The 19,046-nt window shown below is 39.3% G+C and overlaps 1 protein-coding gene across 3 annotated transcripts; it reads left to right on the top strand.

Annotated features, from left to right (window-relative positions):
• Nucleotides 1-288: 288 nt before the first annotated feature.
• Nucleotides 289-13,135, top strand: tfap2c (transcription factor AP-2 gamma (activating enhancer binding protein 2 gamma)). Of its 3 annotated transcripts, none has more exons than XM_080891431.1 (8): nucleotides 289-436; nucleotides 4,808-5,269; nucleotides 5,707-5,758; nucleotides 6,910-6,981; nucleotides 7,558-7,780; nucleotides 8,980-9,098; nucleotides 10,432-10,573; nucleotides 10,791-13,135. In XM_080891431.1, exons 1-8 carry the CDS (start codon nucleotides 407-409, stop codon nucleotides 11,083-11,085), a joined length of 1,395 nt encoding a protein of 464 aa, XP_080747557.1. In that variant the 5' UTR covers nucleotides 289-406; the 3' UTR covers nucleotides 11,086-13,135. The 3 variants fall into 3 exon arrangements, with proteins under 3 accessions (XP_080747557.1, XP_080747556.1, XP_080747558.1); XM_080891430.1 differs by lacking the exon at nucleotides 289-436 and adding an exon at nucleotides 3,861-4,271; XM_080891432.1 differs by lacking the exons at nucleotides 289-436; nucleotides 6,910-6,981 and adding an exon at nucleotides 3,866-4,271.
• Nucleotides 13,136-19,046: the final 5,911 nt, after the last annotated feature.

Consider the following 19,046-nt stretch of genomic DNA (forward strand, 5'->3'; position numbering starts at 1 on the left):
TTTTCCACGTATTCATTAATTTTATCCTCCGTAACTTTATTTTTATTTATTTTTTTTACACTCAAAACTAGAATACAATGATAAGTTTAACTGTAGTACTGTCTCGGTTATAAGTATAATTCTGTGCATGATGTTTGTTTTCCTCAGTGTTTTTTGTTGTTTTTTTTAGTCTTTCGTACCAGCTTTCCTCATATTAATAAATTAATGTACACGTTGTTTTACACAAACCGTATATGCAAATTTCCATAAACGGTTTGGCAATAAATTTTGATTTGTCCACTCAGGTGCAGTTCATTAGAGTGCGCATGCGTTCTGCGTTGCAGTCAGGTGAAGTCGGCAATGTAAAACTCATGGTTTCACTCATTCGCTGCAGCTCAGCGGGATTACTGCGACTGGAGCCTTGCAGATGTCTGTACTGGAGAGGATAGACTGGAGGGTGAGTTGGCTGCCTCCTGTATTTTCCTCTTACAGATGATCTAATTTGACCAAGCCTGTATCGTGTTTATCGCTTTTGTTTTATTACTTCCCACCATAACAAGGAGTTAAATTGGGCTGGTGCTGTTCGGGCCCGACACACTCCTCACAGAGCTCGGTAGACGATCAGCCTCACTTCATCTTAATATAGGTTAGCTTAGAGTCCGTTTTTACAGCCACACTCTTAAAAATTTGAACAATGAATTCATGCACTTCCACCTCTGTCATTAAATTTAACAAGCCTGACTAATTACAGCTGTAGGGTATAAAATGGCAACTTTCAAATATCACAAGCTTCACAGGGTTTCCCGTAAAAGTCACCTTGCAGATCAGCTCCCTGTTTTGTCAAAAACCACCTTGAAGATCAGGTCCCTGTCAGAAGGCGCAGGCATTGGGAGATTGTTGCGTGCGAGAGGCCACGGAGTGAGCAATAAGGGTGAAAAACTAATGCAAATTGGTTGACATCCTGCTTGAACAGGACGGAGGCCTGTGGATTATCTTTTAACCTTCGCTGATTTAACTAGTAGCTTCCAGTTAAAATAACCTGAATATAGAAGGAATTTAAATTGCACCATGTTTGAGTGAACTACGGCATCAATAATATCCAAGCATATGAAAAGGCTAATGTAAACTTATAATTCTAATGCACTTATTAAAAGACTAAACTTATTCGTTTAATATCTACATCAGTGGAAGACTAACAGAAAAGTAAACTTACGGAGGGTCTTTCTTACACTGATCACTTTAAAAACAGTCTTGTTCAGAGTAGAATAAAAACGTAACCCTAGTTTAGGCTATATTAAGTCAAATTATAGCAATCATAGATCTACTCATAAATATATTTATTGTCTAATTTAATACGTTTGCATTGTGCAAACGTGCGCTCTCGTTAACCTTAAGACTGAGTCCCTCCTTATATAGCCTAAACCTTTACAGCAGCCATTTGGACACGACGTGGTAAGTAACTACAGGTGTTACTAATTACAAAATCTTCATTAATGTCATTAGTAGCGGCTGTGGCTGTACACTGCTTCACGTCAAAATGGTTGCTGCGGAAAAGGGCAGTTACAAATTCGTTTTTATCCCCAGCTTAAAGTCGCACGGCGCTATATGCGCTTTTTGAATAACCTGTGATTAATGCCAATAATAACAAGGTTTAACTCATCAGAAACTTTGAGTATTTTCGCTTGAGGCTACTGGATCACAAACCAGTGGAGCTGCTGATGGTTAAAACTGAAATAAAGGATGAAATGATTTTTCAGTAAAATTGCTGATAGGGTACTTTTTCCACCTCTTCAATAGTTTCTGCAAACAGTTTAAGTTATAAATTTTAAATTGAATTTTTTTTGGGCGGGGGATTACAAGAGTAGATTTTCCGCCCAGTAAAGTTTATATATATCTTTCTTTCTTTCTTTCTTTCTTTCTTTCTTTCTTTCTTTCTTCAGTTACGAACACATATTGGAGCAACTTCAATATTACTGTGATCTCCATTAGGGTTGTTCACTTAGGTCTACTAACTAAGTGAGTAAACTACTATCAATACAATGCAAATTTTGGGTGTTAAAATCAGTTCATAAACCAGCTTTGAACTATATTTCTTAAGTCTGGGATCAAAGAAAACAGGCAGATCACTAGGCAGAGCTCAGTCATTGGCTTCTGTGACACTTTGAATGTGTCCGGGCACGGATCCATTTTGTCTTCACACCTGACATCAGCTGAGTCGGCTGTCATTAAAATGACAGGCTGAGCATCAGGATTTTTCAAAACCTTACCGGTCGGCCAAGCGTGACTAACTTTCTTAGGTCCGTCCTGTGCCTGTTTCAACACAGAACAACATTTTAAATAGGGCATTTAAAAAAATAAATAAATAAATAGTGCTTGGCATGACAACAAGGCAAAGAGGACAAAAAGGGGCGGACTATCACAGCTGGGTGGAGAGAAGCCACGGGATTTCCGCACGTTAAGTTCACAAATTAAAATCTGACACGTACTGGTTTACGTATCAATTGATAATGCAAAACAAAGTGATAAAATACTAGAGCAGCCTCGGGGTGGCATAATACGATTTGAAGAACTGATAACAGGTGTTATTTTTATATCATGTATTTCCCCCCTCAAAGTCTGTTCTACTTGTCTTTTGATTAAAACCAGAGTTCAAAGAGCCCTCCTTCCGAGATACTATAAAGCTCAACAAAAATTTAAATGAAGTTAAGAAAGGGCTGCTTGCCGAAATCCTTTGAGCTTTAGAGCTTTTTGAGAGAATAATGCGGTTAAGCCCTCGGGCTTATTGCGGTTTGAAACGTACCACTGATATGAAACATCAAAATGTCACGGGCCTGTTGGAATACCTGTTACTGAATTAAGCATACAAACTGTAAGTACGCCTTGTCGTGGGAAAAAGGTGATCTTTAAGATTATAAAATTATCCAGTCGGTCAAAGCATAACCACAAGGTTTTAGGAATAAAAGGGAAACACACAGTAGCTTGGCTCAGTTTCCTATCACTGCATTTATGCGTAGTATGTATGCAGGCCAATAATAATTGACCTACATACTACTGCTACTACCACTAATAATAATAATAATAATAATAATAATAATAGGGTTTTACTTTTAGTGGTGGTGGTTTTAAGAACACGAATGTTAACTTTTGTTTTTTTGTTTTTACCTCAAATTAAGACGTTCTCCTGAAGGCTATTAAAATTAGCAGCTCAAACCGAGCAAAGTGATTGGTCTCTAGAGGCAATACACTGTGTAAAGCCTGCGTATACTACAGTACAAGGTCTCGTCAAGAAGCTCTCATTAACGTACAGCAGTAACTGCAACGTTTTCACAGGTTCTGTCTCGTAGTCGTAATATTTTACATGAGCACATTGTCCTGCAGTTCAGTAAAGTGCAATTTTGTAAATATATAAAACTCAAGAAATCATTTCTTTGATGACTGGCTAACAGATCTCTGCCCAATGAATCGCTTTAAAGCCCAAGAATATAATCATTAAACAGAACACAGTGCCCTGTAAAATTAAAGGTTCAACTACCCATGGGCCCGAGGAGATAAAAGAAGTAAAAATGTTAATGAGAAGCAGCATTTGCTGCAAGACACGAGGAATAGGTAAAAAAAAAAAAAGAGAGAGAGAGAGAGGAAAATGGATATAGACTACACTGGGGATGTTTAATCCTTTTAATATTTGACGCCGTGCAAAGACGCGCTACAGACGGACCGAATTTTGATTGGACAATCACCCCGCCAATCAGGATTTTTTTATTTTTATTATTTTTTTTTTCCAATTCACTGACATCATCGGACAGGGTGACGCCCACTGTAAGTAGCTGTGCAGATATAGTGAAATGCTCATGTTTGCACTGAACAGCACTGTTTTGTCCATAAGAGGGAGTCAAGTTTCTTATGAACCGGTTTCGCCCACTTTCACAACAGAAGTACTGAGCGCCTTGGCAGGAAAGGGGGGAATATTGCCTGACAACGATTATTTTTCTCTCATAGTGGCTGTGGAAACTCATATCTGTAGTTGGATACTCAGTCGGTAGGTCAGTTCGCCCTTCAGCCTTCGCCTACAACTTTGCCTCCTGCTGCAGCTGAAGAATAAGCGGGTTCATGACCACCAGGAAGCTGTTAATTTCTTCATACCTGGATTAACTCGCGGGCTTCTTTCCCCCCTCCCCCATTTTTTTTTCTTTTACACTTTTTTTTTTTTTTTAATTTGCAAGAAAGAGACTTTTTCCTCAGCCAAAATGTTGTGGAAATTAGCCGACAACGTAAAATACGAGGATGACTGTGAGGTGAGTTTCGTAAGAGATGGCCTCCACTAAGTGAGATCAGTGGCACCGAATTTAACGGCAAGAAGTGGGTGCTGACTTTTAATCCTTTGGGTTGAAATAATCACGGTAAAATTTCGGAAGGTGACTCATTAGAAGCAGCATGATGTGCTGCACCAAGGGAGAAAAGTTAGAGTAAAGTTTGGCGAAACAGTGAAAACAGGATGTCGTTGTCAGAGTTAAAGCCGGCTATGATTCCTTATAAAATTAAAGTGGGGTCGTGTTCTTATTATTGTTACTCTATATACAAAATAAAATATGATAATAATAATAATCTGAGACGCTGATTGCTGCTGAGAATATTTGCATATTCTTGCAATAGCCACTAAGTACTAAGAAAAATTCCAAATTAACGGTCTCCGTTATTGTTTTATCCCGTCTAAATCCCATTTTTCAGTAGACATCGTGCCAGCGAATAATCTGACATTTTATCTCCTTGGGTGACAACCTGCCATGTTGTTGGCATCTTTCTCAGCCGCTTTGTCTCCTCCATTCCTTAGGAAAGGCACGATAGTAACAGCAATGGGAACCCACGGCTGCCTCACCTGCCGGCGGTCAGTCAACACCTCTACAGCCCGTCTACTTCCCTCTCACACTCGGCCAGTTCAGACTTCCAGCCCCCTTACTTTCCTCCTCCCTACCAGCCTATCTCGTACCCGCAGTCTAGTGACCCCTACTCTCACCTCGGGGACCCTTTCAACATCAACTCCATACACCAGTCGCCATCGTCGAACCAACAGCAGCCGTGGCCTGGGCGGCAAGGCCAGGAGGGGCTCGGCGCACACGGGAGGAGCGGACTCGCGAGTCAGATCCTAGGCTTGGAGGGAGGCTCGTCAGGGGTTAGGAGGGAAGGGTTCCGCCGACCGGAGCTGCTGTCTCCACACGCTCACAGTCTAGAGTCGTCGGTTATTGGCGATAATATGGGGATGCATGACATGGGACACGGGCTGGATGATGTTCAAGTAAGTGGATTAGATTTATATAATCACTTGACATTATACTTTTGAGGCAGAGGCGCGCAAAGACTGAGGCTTTGTGCTTAAATGGTTGTGTGAATGCAGTCGAAGTAGTGAATATACTGAAAAGTCGTAAATGGATGCATTATAGTGTGTTTTATTGCACTCGCCTGCCATATGGAGATTTAAAATCTCCTAAATGTTAATATAACCAAAGGTCACATATATTCAAAATGCTTCCAAGTTAAAGGTGCGGTAGTAGAAAATATTTCTATTATAAAATGGAACATATTACATTATATGCTTTGCATGAAAGAGACAGATTATGATTACTAATATCAAGAAAATACCCACCTTAGGAAAAAATAGTCTAGCTCAAGCATCTTATCAAAACAGAGCAATGCATGTGTTTACTTACTGCTGCTTCTTTTCTTTGTTATCAGCAAGTAGACGACCACAGTATAATTATGGCAGATCAGACGGTCATCAAAAAAGGTGAGTTGTGACATTTTATTTATTTTGACTTTTTAACTGTTAGAGCAATTAAAAAAGAAAACTGAAGAGGAATGCTTTTGTACAGCAAAATATGTGGTAATTACTAAAAAATGCTGGACCTTCATTTGTTGAACTCTATATACTTGGAAATGACATACTTCTATAGTGGCATGTCAGGGCACTCAGTGAGAGAGTAAGGAAAGGAGGCGTCTTCTGTTTGTACTTACACTGCATACAATGATAATCCATGCGATGCACTTATTTAAGCCCGATGTGATCCTTAGCCTATTCTGTTGAAGGTGCTTGAATGGATGCCCAGTGGGAAAGAACTGATCCCTTTCATATTCATCAGGCTACAGCTGACATGACATGGAAATTGAGCAATCTCACAAACTGTGTTGACTATGAGTTCCAAAGCTTTGGATCATCTTTAGGCGTGTTAAGCTCGCAATTGCAGCTCTTTTCAGTTCATGTTAGCAGGAAATTATGAGTTGGTCTTGAAGCTGTGTTTGGCTCTGCAGAACCAGCTTTTGGGTGGGTGTGGCATTAGGCTTGCATGTGAAGGACAGTTTAGTAATTTGTTGAGACTTGAACTGTTTTGAGGGAGAAACTTATTCCTGCTGTTTTGTCATCAGGGCTCTATTAAACAGACTTAAAGTGAAAGATGAACCCAAGGAACATCATGTTATTATGAACAGTATGTGGACAGTGGACAAGTAGAAAATATAATTTGCGTAAGTAGAGTTAAGTTTCATTTTAAAATGTAAACGTCACGCCTTAGTTTCTTGTTCATATGTATGTTAAACATCAAAGTAAAATTGATGTTTTTGATTTGCTGACAATGTCATATTTTGCAGTACAGTCCCAAAGTTTTATTCTTTGAAAGCATGCTAGTAATTATAGGGTTGCTTTGTAATATTGCAATATTACAGTACATAACAAGCAGCACGACATTTGCAGAGTGCAATAAACCAAACAGTCTGCATTTGTTACGTAAATCAGTGATTGCTTATTATTATACTGTTCCCAGGCTCAAGGGCACGCTATGGGCAATCTAGGGTTTCCACTTGTAAACAATGGCATGTCATTCCCAGTGATTTGCCGGAGAGGAGATTTAAAGCACTGATGTGACTCTGTCATTTCTGTCTCAGTATTAGGACTTCGAGGTGGCAGGAACCTTGATCGCTTACAGAGGACTTATTATCAGGGGGGAATTTTCGCGGGTGAGGATGAAGATAGCTGTTTTGTTTCGTAGTGTGCTGTACTGTTTTGTTTGTCTGTCAGTGCTTTTGTTGTGGGATGACATTTAAAAAAAATCACAATGTCTAGCTCGATCAAAGACTGTGAGACCAATCAATTCACGGTTCCGAGGTTGTGGCTTAGATGAGTGACGGTCTGTATGTGCGTACCTGTTTGTGGATGGTGTTTGACGTGAGGGCATCATAGCTGTTTAACCATCAGGCATCCGATCTTTCCAAAACCACACATTTCAAAAGGCTTTAGATGTTTTTTTTCTTGTATATTTTGGCACAGCAGAGACTGGCTTTCCTCATTGGAGGAGAGCAGCATACGCATACTTCTGCTCGCTTTTCCGCACAAGACACAGAAAGATCAGAGCTTATGCACATAAACAGGAAACGTACAGATTGGTTTGTCTGATTTATTTTTTATGGATCGTAAGTCTGGAATAAAGATTGACAGTAATTAACAAATCTGACTGCCCAACCACAATCTGTTTTTATGTTCTTTTGCACTACTTTAGTATTTAGCTTACAAACATTATTTTCCTCACTCTCCAGGGCCTGTCACTCTGCCTAAAGGAAACGCACTGGGTCTTCCCTTCCAGAAAGAGTCCCTGCTGGGCATGGTGTCAAATCCCACAGAGGTGTTTTGCTCCGTACCAGGCCGTCTTTCCTTGCTGAGCTCTACATCCAAGTACAAGGTTACTGTGGCTGAAGTCCAGAGACGTTTGTCACCCCCAGAATGCCTCAACGCATCGCTCCTGGGAGGCGTTCTACGCAGGTCAGGGCTCGGTCTCATTCCACGTCACAGCTAGACAGTATTCTTTTTCCTTGTGGTTCGTAAAAATCTTTAACATGACATGTGAATACATTTCTATTGATTCACAAAAAATAGGATTAACTAATCCAAAATGATTTCAGTTGTTCAAAATTTCTGGTTTCTGCAAACTGTTAAGACTTTTATTATCTCAAAAATAAACCATCATTAAGCTGTGGAAGGCGTGGAGCAAGTGATCTGTAGGCTAAAGCTTAGTAGCCCATGGGAAAGGCTCTTTTTAAAAGCACAGCTTGACTCTGTTGCTCCGGCTCATCATTTTTCCTCTTTTCTTTATTTTTTGCAAGGTTTGTGACATTCTTTGTGTTGTGTGCAATTTTGGGTTCAGTGCTTCCATTGGGGATAGGTTGCGTCAACATTGTTAGTACCTACCTATTGTGTTTGTGTGCCTGTGTACGTGATTGCAAATGTTAAACTGTGCCAGAGCAGTTGACCTTATGGCACACATGGTAGTGCAGCAGTCTGTTGAGGGACTTCGAGGTTACAGTACATGGTTAACACTCCTGACTGGAGCATTTTGTACTTGGAGTGCATGTTTACCACTTCCCATGTGCCTGTATTAATGCTGACATGCACCCACAGACCCACATATACAATCTCTTTTTTTTTTTTTTTTTTTTTTTTTTCTTCTTTCTTAAAAGTAGGTCACACAGCAATAGGACTATCGTTAGTAGTGGGACAAGAGGGAGAAGGGGTGGGGGCACTCAAACACACATGTCTCTCCAAAGATGCGCCCCTTCTCACCGACCACTGAGGGGGAGAGCTTGTCTGCCAGTCATGCAGAAAACTGAATTGGCTATGGCAAGTGGAGAGTTCAAGAGCTTCTGAAAATGCATTTATGAGTTATACCTCTCTGCTGTGCTTTTGAGTGGAACATGAATTGTTTCAATATTTTATTTTAGGTCAAGAGAATCTTCTTGTAATTTATTTTCAGAAGTGTTTGAGACTATACACATGAATGTGTATTACACAGGTGTACAGTACATATCTTGTAACTCTTGGTATTTCTTTTAATTTATGGTCTCAAGGGGGATAAAATAAATAGTCATAAATGACACAATAACCTTTTAAAACTCCACTGATAATTTGATGAAAATGTCAAGACAATATGTGAATGACCTCAATTTCTTTTTCTCTTTATACAGAGCCAAGTCAAAAAATGGAGGCCGTTCTCTGAGAGAAAAGCTGGACAAAATTGGGCTTAACCTGCCTGCAGGAAGAAGGAAGGCAGCTAATGTCACTCTACTTACCTCGCTAGTAGAAGGTATGACACATTAGTCATTTGCCCACAGTAAATTCTCGCACTATAATTACGGTTTGCAGTGGCTGGAATGTCGCGTTAGTAGTATGAGAATGTGGGAACGTTAGTGTATTGGCATTGGTATGTGTGTGTGTTTCACTTCTTGTGGAAAGGGTAACTAAAGGCAATGTAACTGCAACCTTTTTTTTTTTTTTTTTTCCCCCCTGTGTTTAATGTGCCAGACTGTCAGCTACACATTATTTGGTGAGTCATAGTGGTTTGGAAAATTTAGCCAAAATTAGGTTGACTGAACTCGTATAGTGTATAAAAGACTGAGATGACCATTTTCCATCTGAAATACTCAAAAGAAACAACAAACCTCAGCACTAATTCTGTTACTCCATTGAGCATGTTGTCTTGTATTACCTAGTGTGCAAAGTCACCTCTGAAACTCAGTTGTGTTAGGGAAAATTAATTGTTCCTGTTGATGGAAAGAATACTACCAGGTCATACAGCCCTGATTTTTATTGTGACTGTTTTCTGTTGCTGTATAGTTTGAATGACAACTGCAGTCATACCTCAGTCAGTGACATTTGATTCGATCATCCCAGTATCACTTTAATCACATTTACCTGCCGCTGGCTATAGAAAGATATTATTTTATTTTTTTCCCTCTCTCACTCCCCACATGCCGAATTTTTATAAATGGGGTGATGATTCTGTGCAGGAAGATGACTGGAGGCCTGTGTTATTTAGAGACCTTCAAAGCTGAATTAAGCCTTGTTATCTTGTGTTCGGCTTGCCAGGAGGGCCAGCTGACCTTAAAGCTTGTGCTTCTGAATAGCTGCCAGCATTTGAAGACTTGTACATGTCTATCAATAAGCGGTGTTGTTGGCATCTCGGGGCCCGTTTTGGTAGCATTTATTCACATAATCCCTTTATGAACATGCAAGTCGAGCCACCCTGAAGACAAAAATGTATCAATCTGCATAGCTCTTCTTACCTAGAGTTAGAAGAATGACTGCAGATGATTATTCTGCAGTTCAGCTGCTTCACTTCTTATGCCTTCATGCTTGTGTATATCTGTTTGAAAATGGGACTATTCATGTAATGCTCTTAAACTAGTAAATTGTTCTGCTCCTGGACAGCTTAACAATCTAGTATGTCAAAGGATATGTTGTTATAATATTTGTCTAAAGACTAATATTAATATGTATTAGTAATATATTTATTCACAAGTATTAATTTGTGGTTAGCAATAAAGTTGCAACTTGAGTGTTTTCTTGGATCTACAGAAAACCTGTTTTTGTTTTTTTTTTTCTTATATGTAATATTATCTTTTTCTTTTTTGTCTTAGGTGAAGCTGTTCATTTAGCAAGAGACTTTGGTTATGTGTGTGAGACCGAATTCCCTGCAAAGGCAATTGCTGAATACCTGGGTAGGCCACATGTGGAGCGGAATGAGGCTAACTCGCGCAAGAACATGCTCCTTGCTGCCAAGTAAGTGTATTTTCAATCATTGTTTTAATTTACATGCATTTAAACACCTAGCAAAGTGGGATGTAGCAAGACAACCTTTTTCAAAAGCTGGTTTTAAAGTATTTGATCAATAGAAAGCTGTATTTTCGAAATTATCTGAAGTATTATCCATTTTCCAATTAGGTCACAAATCTGTACATATTTCACATCCTTAGTTATTCTGCTTCTCTACCTACAGGCAAATCTGCAAAGAGTTTACTGATCTGCTCACTCAGGACCGCTCACCTTTGGGCAACGCTAGGCCTGCTCCCATTCTGGAACCTGGAATCCAAGGCTGCCTGACTCACTTCAGTCTCATCACTCATGGCTTTGGCTCTCCAGCCATCTGTGCTGCCATGACCTCGCTTCAGAACTACCTGAATGAAGCGCTCAAACAAGTGGACAAGATGTACCTGAGCTCTGGTAGCGACACCCAGGGATCCTCAGACAGTGGAAGTAAATCTACTGACAAAATGGACAAGCACAGGAAATGAGAGCTTAAAGGAGAATCCCTATGAACCTGAGATTCCCAGAGTCACTTAATCTTGCTGCCCCGACTTCCCTTTTGGACCTTTTTAAAAATCAATATTTGGTATTGTCTTTTTGAGAGCTGCATTTGTGTGTGAATGTGTGTGCTCACACTGTAAATTTATAGTTTGACAGGTTGGGGATTTTTAACAGCCTGTCACAGCAGGCTACAAATCAGTTACTGTTGGCATGCGTGTTGAATGCTCTGGATTTGTCCTAATGGGAGCCCGCTCTGTGAAAGAGTAAAGCCCTTTTCAGACATGGCATGTGTGGCTTCTTCTGTCTGCTAAAGCAACAGGATTGTCATTTAGTGATAGTTCACTTCTATATTAATGTTTGTCTTGCCTTCATTCACACAAACCAGTAAGAGGAGAGCAGCATGGCATATGTTATTTTTCACACGTGCAAAAGATTTGTTTTTGGCAACAAGTCCTGCCATTATGAACTGGTAAGGTTTGTGCATTCAGTTCTCTCTAAATTTGCCACGGACAGCAGGGTCTGTGTGATGCATGCAAGTCGGGGAGAAAAGGAAAAAAGTATACATTTATGTTCATATTGCTGTTTAGCACAGTTGCTATTTGTCATAAGCTAGTGAAACTACAGCCATGACTTTTCCAGAGAGGTTACATTCATACACCAAAGTAATGCGATAAAATACTGTTAAATTCCTAGCAAGGAGTACATGCCTAAAAAGGGGATTAATACATGCCGCATCATGCTAGCCACTATGCAGTTACATACAGTTGCTAGTGGCCTACTGCTATAACCACAGGGCCTGCATTTTGTTGAAGAAGATGAGGGGGAAACAAAATGCATTCTGCGACTATTTTTTCCACCTCCCTTGTCTTTCTCTTTTTTTTTTTTCCCTCCCTCATCTTCCCTAGAGGACATCATTTCAAGATGACTTTCTGTGGCTGTGAATTCCTCTGTTTTCTCCTTCCTGCTCAGTCTGGGGGCAAATCCACTTATTTCCTGTGTCTCAATTGACTTGCAAAGGACAGTTATGTGTGATGGAAAATCTTAGTTTTCTTTATTTTTGTGCTTTAGTTGTACCATTAATTCAGAATGGATCCAGTGTTATTGTGTTTTTGTTCATGGGAGTTGATTTGAAGCTAGATGAGAAAAGACAGTTGGTTTTCTCATCTCAGCCTGTGCTCTTTCAGAAACCAAAAACTTTAAAGTGCCCCCATTATGCCAATTTAGAGGCTCATTATTTTATTTTTGTGGTTGTATACTGCTACAGCACATCTCTTCACCCTCTGAAACACTCAGTATTAGTGGCTGCATTAGGTTTTAGTTGACTGCTTTTTTTTTTTGAGGGCATGCCAAACTAGCTGCTAGGTGTGCATTATGGCACCATGTTACATAGTGATGTAAATGACAAAAAGAAAAGTCTGGACTTCAAATTATGCATTTCAAGCAGTTTAGCAGCACTGGTTTTTGCAGGAGAGAATAACTCACTTTGATGTGGACTTTGCAAACCCTTTTTCTCATGTGCAAAAATGATTTAACAGACTACATGATAGATAAAATCCCAGAATGCATAGCAGGGGCACTTTGAATTTGCTATGACAGAAGCCTCCTCAGTGTTTGTGGATTACAGGCGTTGCCATGGATCCATTGTTACTCAGTCTTACAACACATACAGTACATAGTCGTGAGAATTTGTTTGTTTGCTTTTACTTATTAATTTTTTGTGAACAAGTTATTAAAACAACATCCAAATTGACACTAACCTACCAACAAGCCCACTTCTGCCAGGTTGTGTGTTGGTTGTGAGAATGCGTGCGTAAATGTAAATATTTCTTTTAAAAAATGTTTTTAGAAATTAAATTCCAAGCATAGAATTTTATCCAGTGTCTTGTCCTGGATGTAAATATTTTCTAATTTATGTTGTAATTTAATGGGCTTGTGTAAATAATGGTATCAGTTTGGTGCATAGCTTAACTTTTTATGACGATGTGTTAAACTTTTGTAAATCAGTTAGGGGTTTTTTTTTTTTTTTTTTTTTTTTTTTTTTAATAAACTAGACTTTAGAAAGTGGGGATGATATACATTTTTGAAAATGTTTTAAAAAAAAAAAATGCTGTTTTAAAGTTTCAGGAAAAAAATAAATGACAGCCTCAAGCCTGATTTAGTGAGTCAGTAATGTTGCCTAGGCCACACACTTACTTTTTTTTTTTTTTTTTTTTTTTTTCTTAATGGATAGCACTTTTGTTCTGTAGCCTCTTTTTCAGCAATATCACACAGATGATGGTTAAGTCATGTGTTGAAAAACTTTCCTATTAATAAACGGCAAAGAAAATCCCCTACTAAACTAATGAGAACAGTAGCCATCATTATGTGCTCTCACTTAGCTTCACAAATAAGCTGTGTTGCTCAGTAAAAGCACAGACCTCAAAAGTACATCATGTGATGAACAAAGAAGTGCAGCTTAGAGAGGACAAATGGGTTGTTTATGTTAAACTTGGACAACTATTGAATCGACTGTACTAACCGTTCAGCATTCAACGTCTATCCTCTGCAGCTTGCCAATATTTCCTTTACATATGTTTGGAGCAGGTGTGCCATTAAGCCTACTTGCAAGTTTCTTGGGGAATAATGAGATGCAAATTTGTGGCTGCAGCAAAGAATTTAGTTAAGAGAAAAGGAAGTTAGGCAGAACTGTCTACTTGTTTCATCATCACTTGTCTGTTCAGGCCTTGCTAATTTCAGAGGTTCATCTGTTTGTGTTTCACGTAGGTATGAGGGGCCGTACAAACAAATTCATTCTTTCACTCTCACATACATATATTCTTCTTTCACATACATATACTTTCACTCTCACATAGTTTTATTTTAATTTTTATATTTGGATATTTTTATTCTCATGTTTACACATATTTAAAACACACATTGCAATATTGTGCTCTTATAAGTTCTTCAGCAAGCTATCTATGGCGTTATTTTTGTGCCACTATTTTGAGTGCACGTAAAAAGAAGTTTGCAGGTGCAAGTGTTGCAGCTTGAAAGAATGAATTTTGGCTTGTACGGCCCCTCATACGTAGGAGTAACACTTATATGAATCAACATCGAACATATAGCTGAATTGAAAGGTATAACAACGGCACTGAAATGCACAAACATATATGACATCAGTGTTTCTCTTTGTTTTATATTAGCTTTTGGGGTCAGTGGGTGAAATGAACATTTCCCAAAAACCAAGCCACAGGTTATAAAGGAAGCAGCAGCAGCAACTACCTTGCAGTTAAACAAGTATCAGCCTTTCCCCTCAGAACCTGTTTAACCAGACCTGTCAACGCAGTGGCTCGCTGCCCTCACAGCGGTTGACTTTAACTGCCTTCAGTTACTCGTGTTAGCTTGTGTGCTTGGCCCTGAAAGGGTAGATAATAGGTGGAGGAGGTATGGGTGAAATTTAGCAGAGAGAAAGAGGAAGACTTTTTTTTTCTTCTTCTTCTTGTGCCTTTGATGACAGGCTGAAAATGGTTGAGGAAGCACTGAGGATTTGATTGGAGGTTGACCTTGTTTCTTTATGCCGTCTCTTTGTCACATCACAAAGTTTGTTTTGGCAGATGTCAGCTGTTAAGTACACACGTCCCATTTGTTTTGTTTGTTTTTTTTTTGGGGGGGGGGGTTCCCCCCCCCCCCCCCAAATCTTTTATTGTCAGTAGAATCAATTCGAACTGAGCACATTCACAAAGTTGGAGCTGGTCAAATGATCAGCAGAGTTGTTAAACTGACCTGATTTTACATATACAATGATCATATTTTCCGTTTGACATCAGGTGAACGGCTTTGTTTAATTCCTTGTACGTGTTTTTCCAAAACACAGGCAACATCGCAACTGGTCAAACGTTTTCTTCTCAACTGTGAGACCGTGTGAGTAATTCTCTTATGACACGCCTAATGTAGCTGGGAAAAGGAGGCGAGCATAGACTTGTTGCACTTACCTGTTACCTTCACTTCTTTTTCTCTTATGAAAGAAGAGGAACTCATGTACTTCTTTCAAAAAATAGATATTAGAGATTATATCTGACATGTTAATATAATCTTCAGACCTCATTAGGATGCCCGAGGCTACTTGTCAACTCCAGATTCACTGAACTGTAGCTGTATTCTATTCCAGCTCTGACTGAATGACCTTTCCATGTAGGTCAAACCAAGTCACAGGATGAAACTGTAAGAGCGGAAAAAAGGCCAAAAAGGAGACAACTTGATGTGATATTTCCCATTTTTTTTTTTTAAACCTTGTTTGACAATCTTTTTGTTGGTTTTTATTACTTATTAGCCTAACAAGTTGACTGTATGCTCTTACTGTTACAATTTTTTTATAGATTTCTGCCCAACTTGTTTCGAGGACACTTAGAACTTTACAATTACCCTTTTAGTTAACCGCTTCCCTTCCCTGTCTTTGAAATCTGTTGTACATTAAGGCTCATTTGCAGTCAGACTAATCGCTTGCTTGCAGCTCCCAACCACTGAAACCACTTTATGAGTTAAAACATAGCCTTAACGTTCCATGTCATAAGTGACAAGTCACACAGATGAGAGTAGTAGTGTAAATCAGAAATCTGAATTAAAACACGCCTGGCCCTGTAAACACACAACCCAGATGATCATTTTAATATAAAAAAAGTGTCTCTCATTTGGACAAAAATAGGAACAATCCGGTCTTTACATGATTAATAGTGCCATTTTGGTGCCACTGAGGAATAAGAGTAAGGAATGAGGAGCTATATGGAGAGCGAGTTGACTAAAAGTATTAGAGATGATGCATTCTGATAAAAGTTGATGCAACATGGTCTGCATCAGTGCTGGGAAAAGCACAAGAACATACCAGGATAAAATATAAATCATACTGAAGTAAGTGTACTGAATCTGATCTTAACAGCAGAGGAATTACACCTTTAATGAGTTGATGTTGTACTTTAAGGCTAGCCTCAAGTTCTGTGACATTGTTCCGTTCACTGTCGACTCCTCGTTGGAGTAGGGGGTGGGGAGTAAGTTATTTTGTGTTGGAGTCAAACTATTTTTTTATATACTGGTTATAGAAAAAAAAATCCCAGAAATACCCATATTAATATGACTAATAGAAACTGACCTTACATATCAGTTTCTCTAGAAAGAAAAAGGCTTCTTATGTTTAGTCCAGACTGAAGATGAATTCTATTTTGTTACTATATTATTCATTATGACACATGTGGCAACTTACCCAAACAAAATTCAGCTTTTTTCAATTTAAAATGTTTTGCAAAGATGTGGAATAATGTGTGTATATGCATGTAGTTTTAGTTACTGCAGGGCTCAGTAGAATTCCCCTACAACACACAGGCAGAAGGCAGTTCTTTGTTTCCAGTCTGATAATGTTCTCACTCCTGCAATTTTACTTGTAAATGAAAACAACTGAAAAAATATATTTTGGGAAGAAAGAAAACAGATGGGGTGGGGGCGGGGATGGGGCATATAATGGATAATATATGTGTGTTAGAAAAATGCAGAAAATCAAGAAAAGACCAAAGAAAAACAGAGGCAAATGTGGCCTCTTAAAGTCATCTAGGCCAGCAGTTAGTATTTACTGTACATGATGCGATGGACTGGCCGTTTTAAATTGAAGAGGAAAGTGTAATTAACTGTTGGTCAATGTAAATATATTTAAAACGTAATAGTCGTAAAGCAAATGTGTCTTTGCTTTACTTTCCCGGTATGGCTGAGGAATGTTTGTGTCTACTCCCAGAGTGACTCACTGGCATTAAAGAACACCTGAGTTACAGTAAGTCTGTCAGTATTTGGCTGCTGCGACGCAGTGAACAGTTGTCAAAGACCATGGCTAATTTGTGTATTGACAATAGTCACTGCCTTTTATATGTTCACTGTGTATCTGTTATTATAGCAGCTGTTTTGTTATCCCTAATTCCATAATTATTCCCAAGGCAACCTCTACCTTTTATTTATGAGAAACCTTTTAAAGATGCCAAAGAGGTTCATCTTTCCGTGACAAACCACTTTGGCTAGTAATTGCTGCAAAGGATGTTTATTGCAGTGCGTGGTTGACGGCATTTGAAAACAGCAATAATAATTCTGAGTTGACTCTAAGTATTGAACCAAATAAAGCTGAAAATGAGACATAATGGTTTCTTTATATAATAAGTAGAATCATATATCAAGCTATCCACACTGATCTCAGTTGAGAGGTTTTACATTTGTGAGTGATTGTTTTTGTGCGAAGGTTGGGGGTAGGGTGAAGTTATATTTGGTGGAAAGAAGTTCAATAATGAGAGCATTAAGCAACTATGGTAGGGGGTGAGCTGGGTGTGCGTGCATGCATGCTGTGTGTATGCTGGGGGTAGGAGTGCTGGGGTTTGGGGGGTTGCTGCCTAATCCCTGAGGAAAATGTGGAAGAAATTAATCTAAATTACAAGAATGAAGCTAGTCTGGAGTCTGGGACTGGAAGAGCTACAGAGGAAAGGCGGGTGAGAGGGAGGGAAGAGGGGGACCAACTCTTTCTTTTTTTGTTTTTTTGGTTGATGTTTTCTTGTTATTTTTTTTTCCTTTTTTCCCCCTCATCCTGTGGGAATGAGGTGGTCTGTCTTCCTTCCTCTTTGGCTTGCCACGCAGATGCCCCTCCTTCGCTTGCTCATGAATGGGCCTCTTTCCAATTAGTTAGCATTGTAGCCACTGCCAGTGTGGACAAGATTGTAGAGACCCCTCAGTCCCTGTTCTCATCCTGGTGCTCTCTTCTCACAGACAACAGATGTTTTGGTTTCTCGGGGAATACGTGATTCTTTGCTGGCTTCTCCTAGTGTCAACAGCAAAATGAAGATACTTTGCAATTCTTTTCAACCTGCCACATCTCAGTACTCTCAGAGAGTGGAGAAGAATTAGCTGTAGAAGAGACCTTGATGGTCTCCCACAATTTTATATAAGCTAATTCGTACAAAGAGTCCACCACCAGTAAAAAGCCCTTACTTCTTCCTCATTTACTCGCACACAAAAACAGATAAATTAACACAGGATGGTTGCCGCCACTCATCTATTTAATGAAAAGCATCTGCCGTCTCCCCTTGCTAACCAACATACAGGCAAATCTTGTTCACCTAGGTCTGAGTGCAGTAATCAGAACAAGCTGTTTGGTCAACAAACAAACCTGTAAACACAAAACGTACCAAAGTTTATGCATAGTACTGTTTACCAGTTTACCAGAATCAAAATTCATGACCACAGGGGGTATCGCAACAGGAGATAAGTAGTCTCATTAGTTGCTCAGATGCTTCTTTCTCAAACATTTTTGTGCAGTCCATTAAGTCTACTGTGAATCAATAGAAAACAGAAAAAAATCCCATGAAGCAACATTTGCTGCTTATTGTTGTTACCATTAATGGGATTATGGCTTAGCAGGGATTATTGATTTGTCTCCGTCTCGCTGCTCAGTTCTTCATTGTCACTGACATGCACATGGCTGATTCCCGAGCCCAGAATGAAGTCTGAGAACGCATGGCTGAAATAAAGGATAAGGCCGCAGTAATGGTCACGTTCTCTTCACTGTTCATGACGTCTACGTGTGAGTTCACTAAGCAATTTTCTACTTTCTCTATTTTAGTCTTAAATCCTATTCTTGCTGACCTATTTCTTTGGTCATGTTTTTTCATGCTCTCAATGTTACAACTCTTGTCTAATGATCCTTTTGCCAGCGTTCACTATCAGTCACTAGTCTCCATTTTTTTAAATTCTTTGTAATCTTTCACTGTGGGTTTTAGGGCATCTACAGCGCTCTCACGGTGCTTCACCCAAAGTGTCATTCAGCCATCTGCTCTCTCTGCTCTACCACCACTGCTATCTAGACTTCAGGTTTTCCCGTCACTACCTTCCACTCCCAAATATACTTCCAAATGTGAAGAAAATAATGTATTTATCTTACATTAAACAACAG

The sequence above is a fragment of the Rhamphochromis sp. 'chilingali' genome (genome assembly GCF_963969265.1).
Source record: "Rhamphochromis sp. 'chilingali' genome assembly, chromosome: 9".
Taxonomy (NCBI): Eukaryota; Metazoa; Chordata; class Actinopteri; order Cichliformes; family Cichlidae; genus Rhamphochromis; species Rhamphochromis sp. 'chilingali'.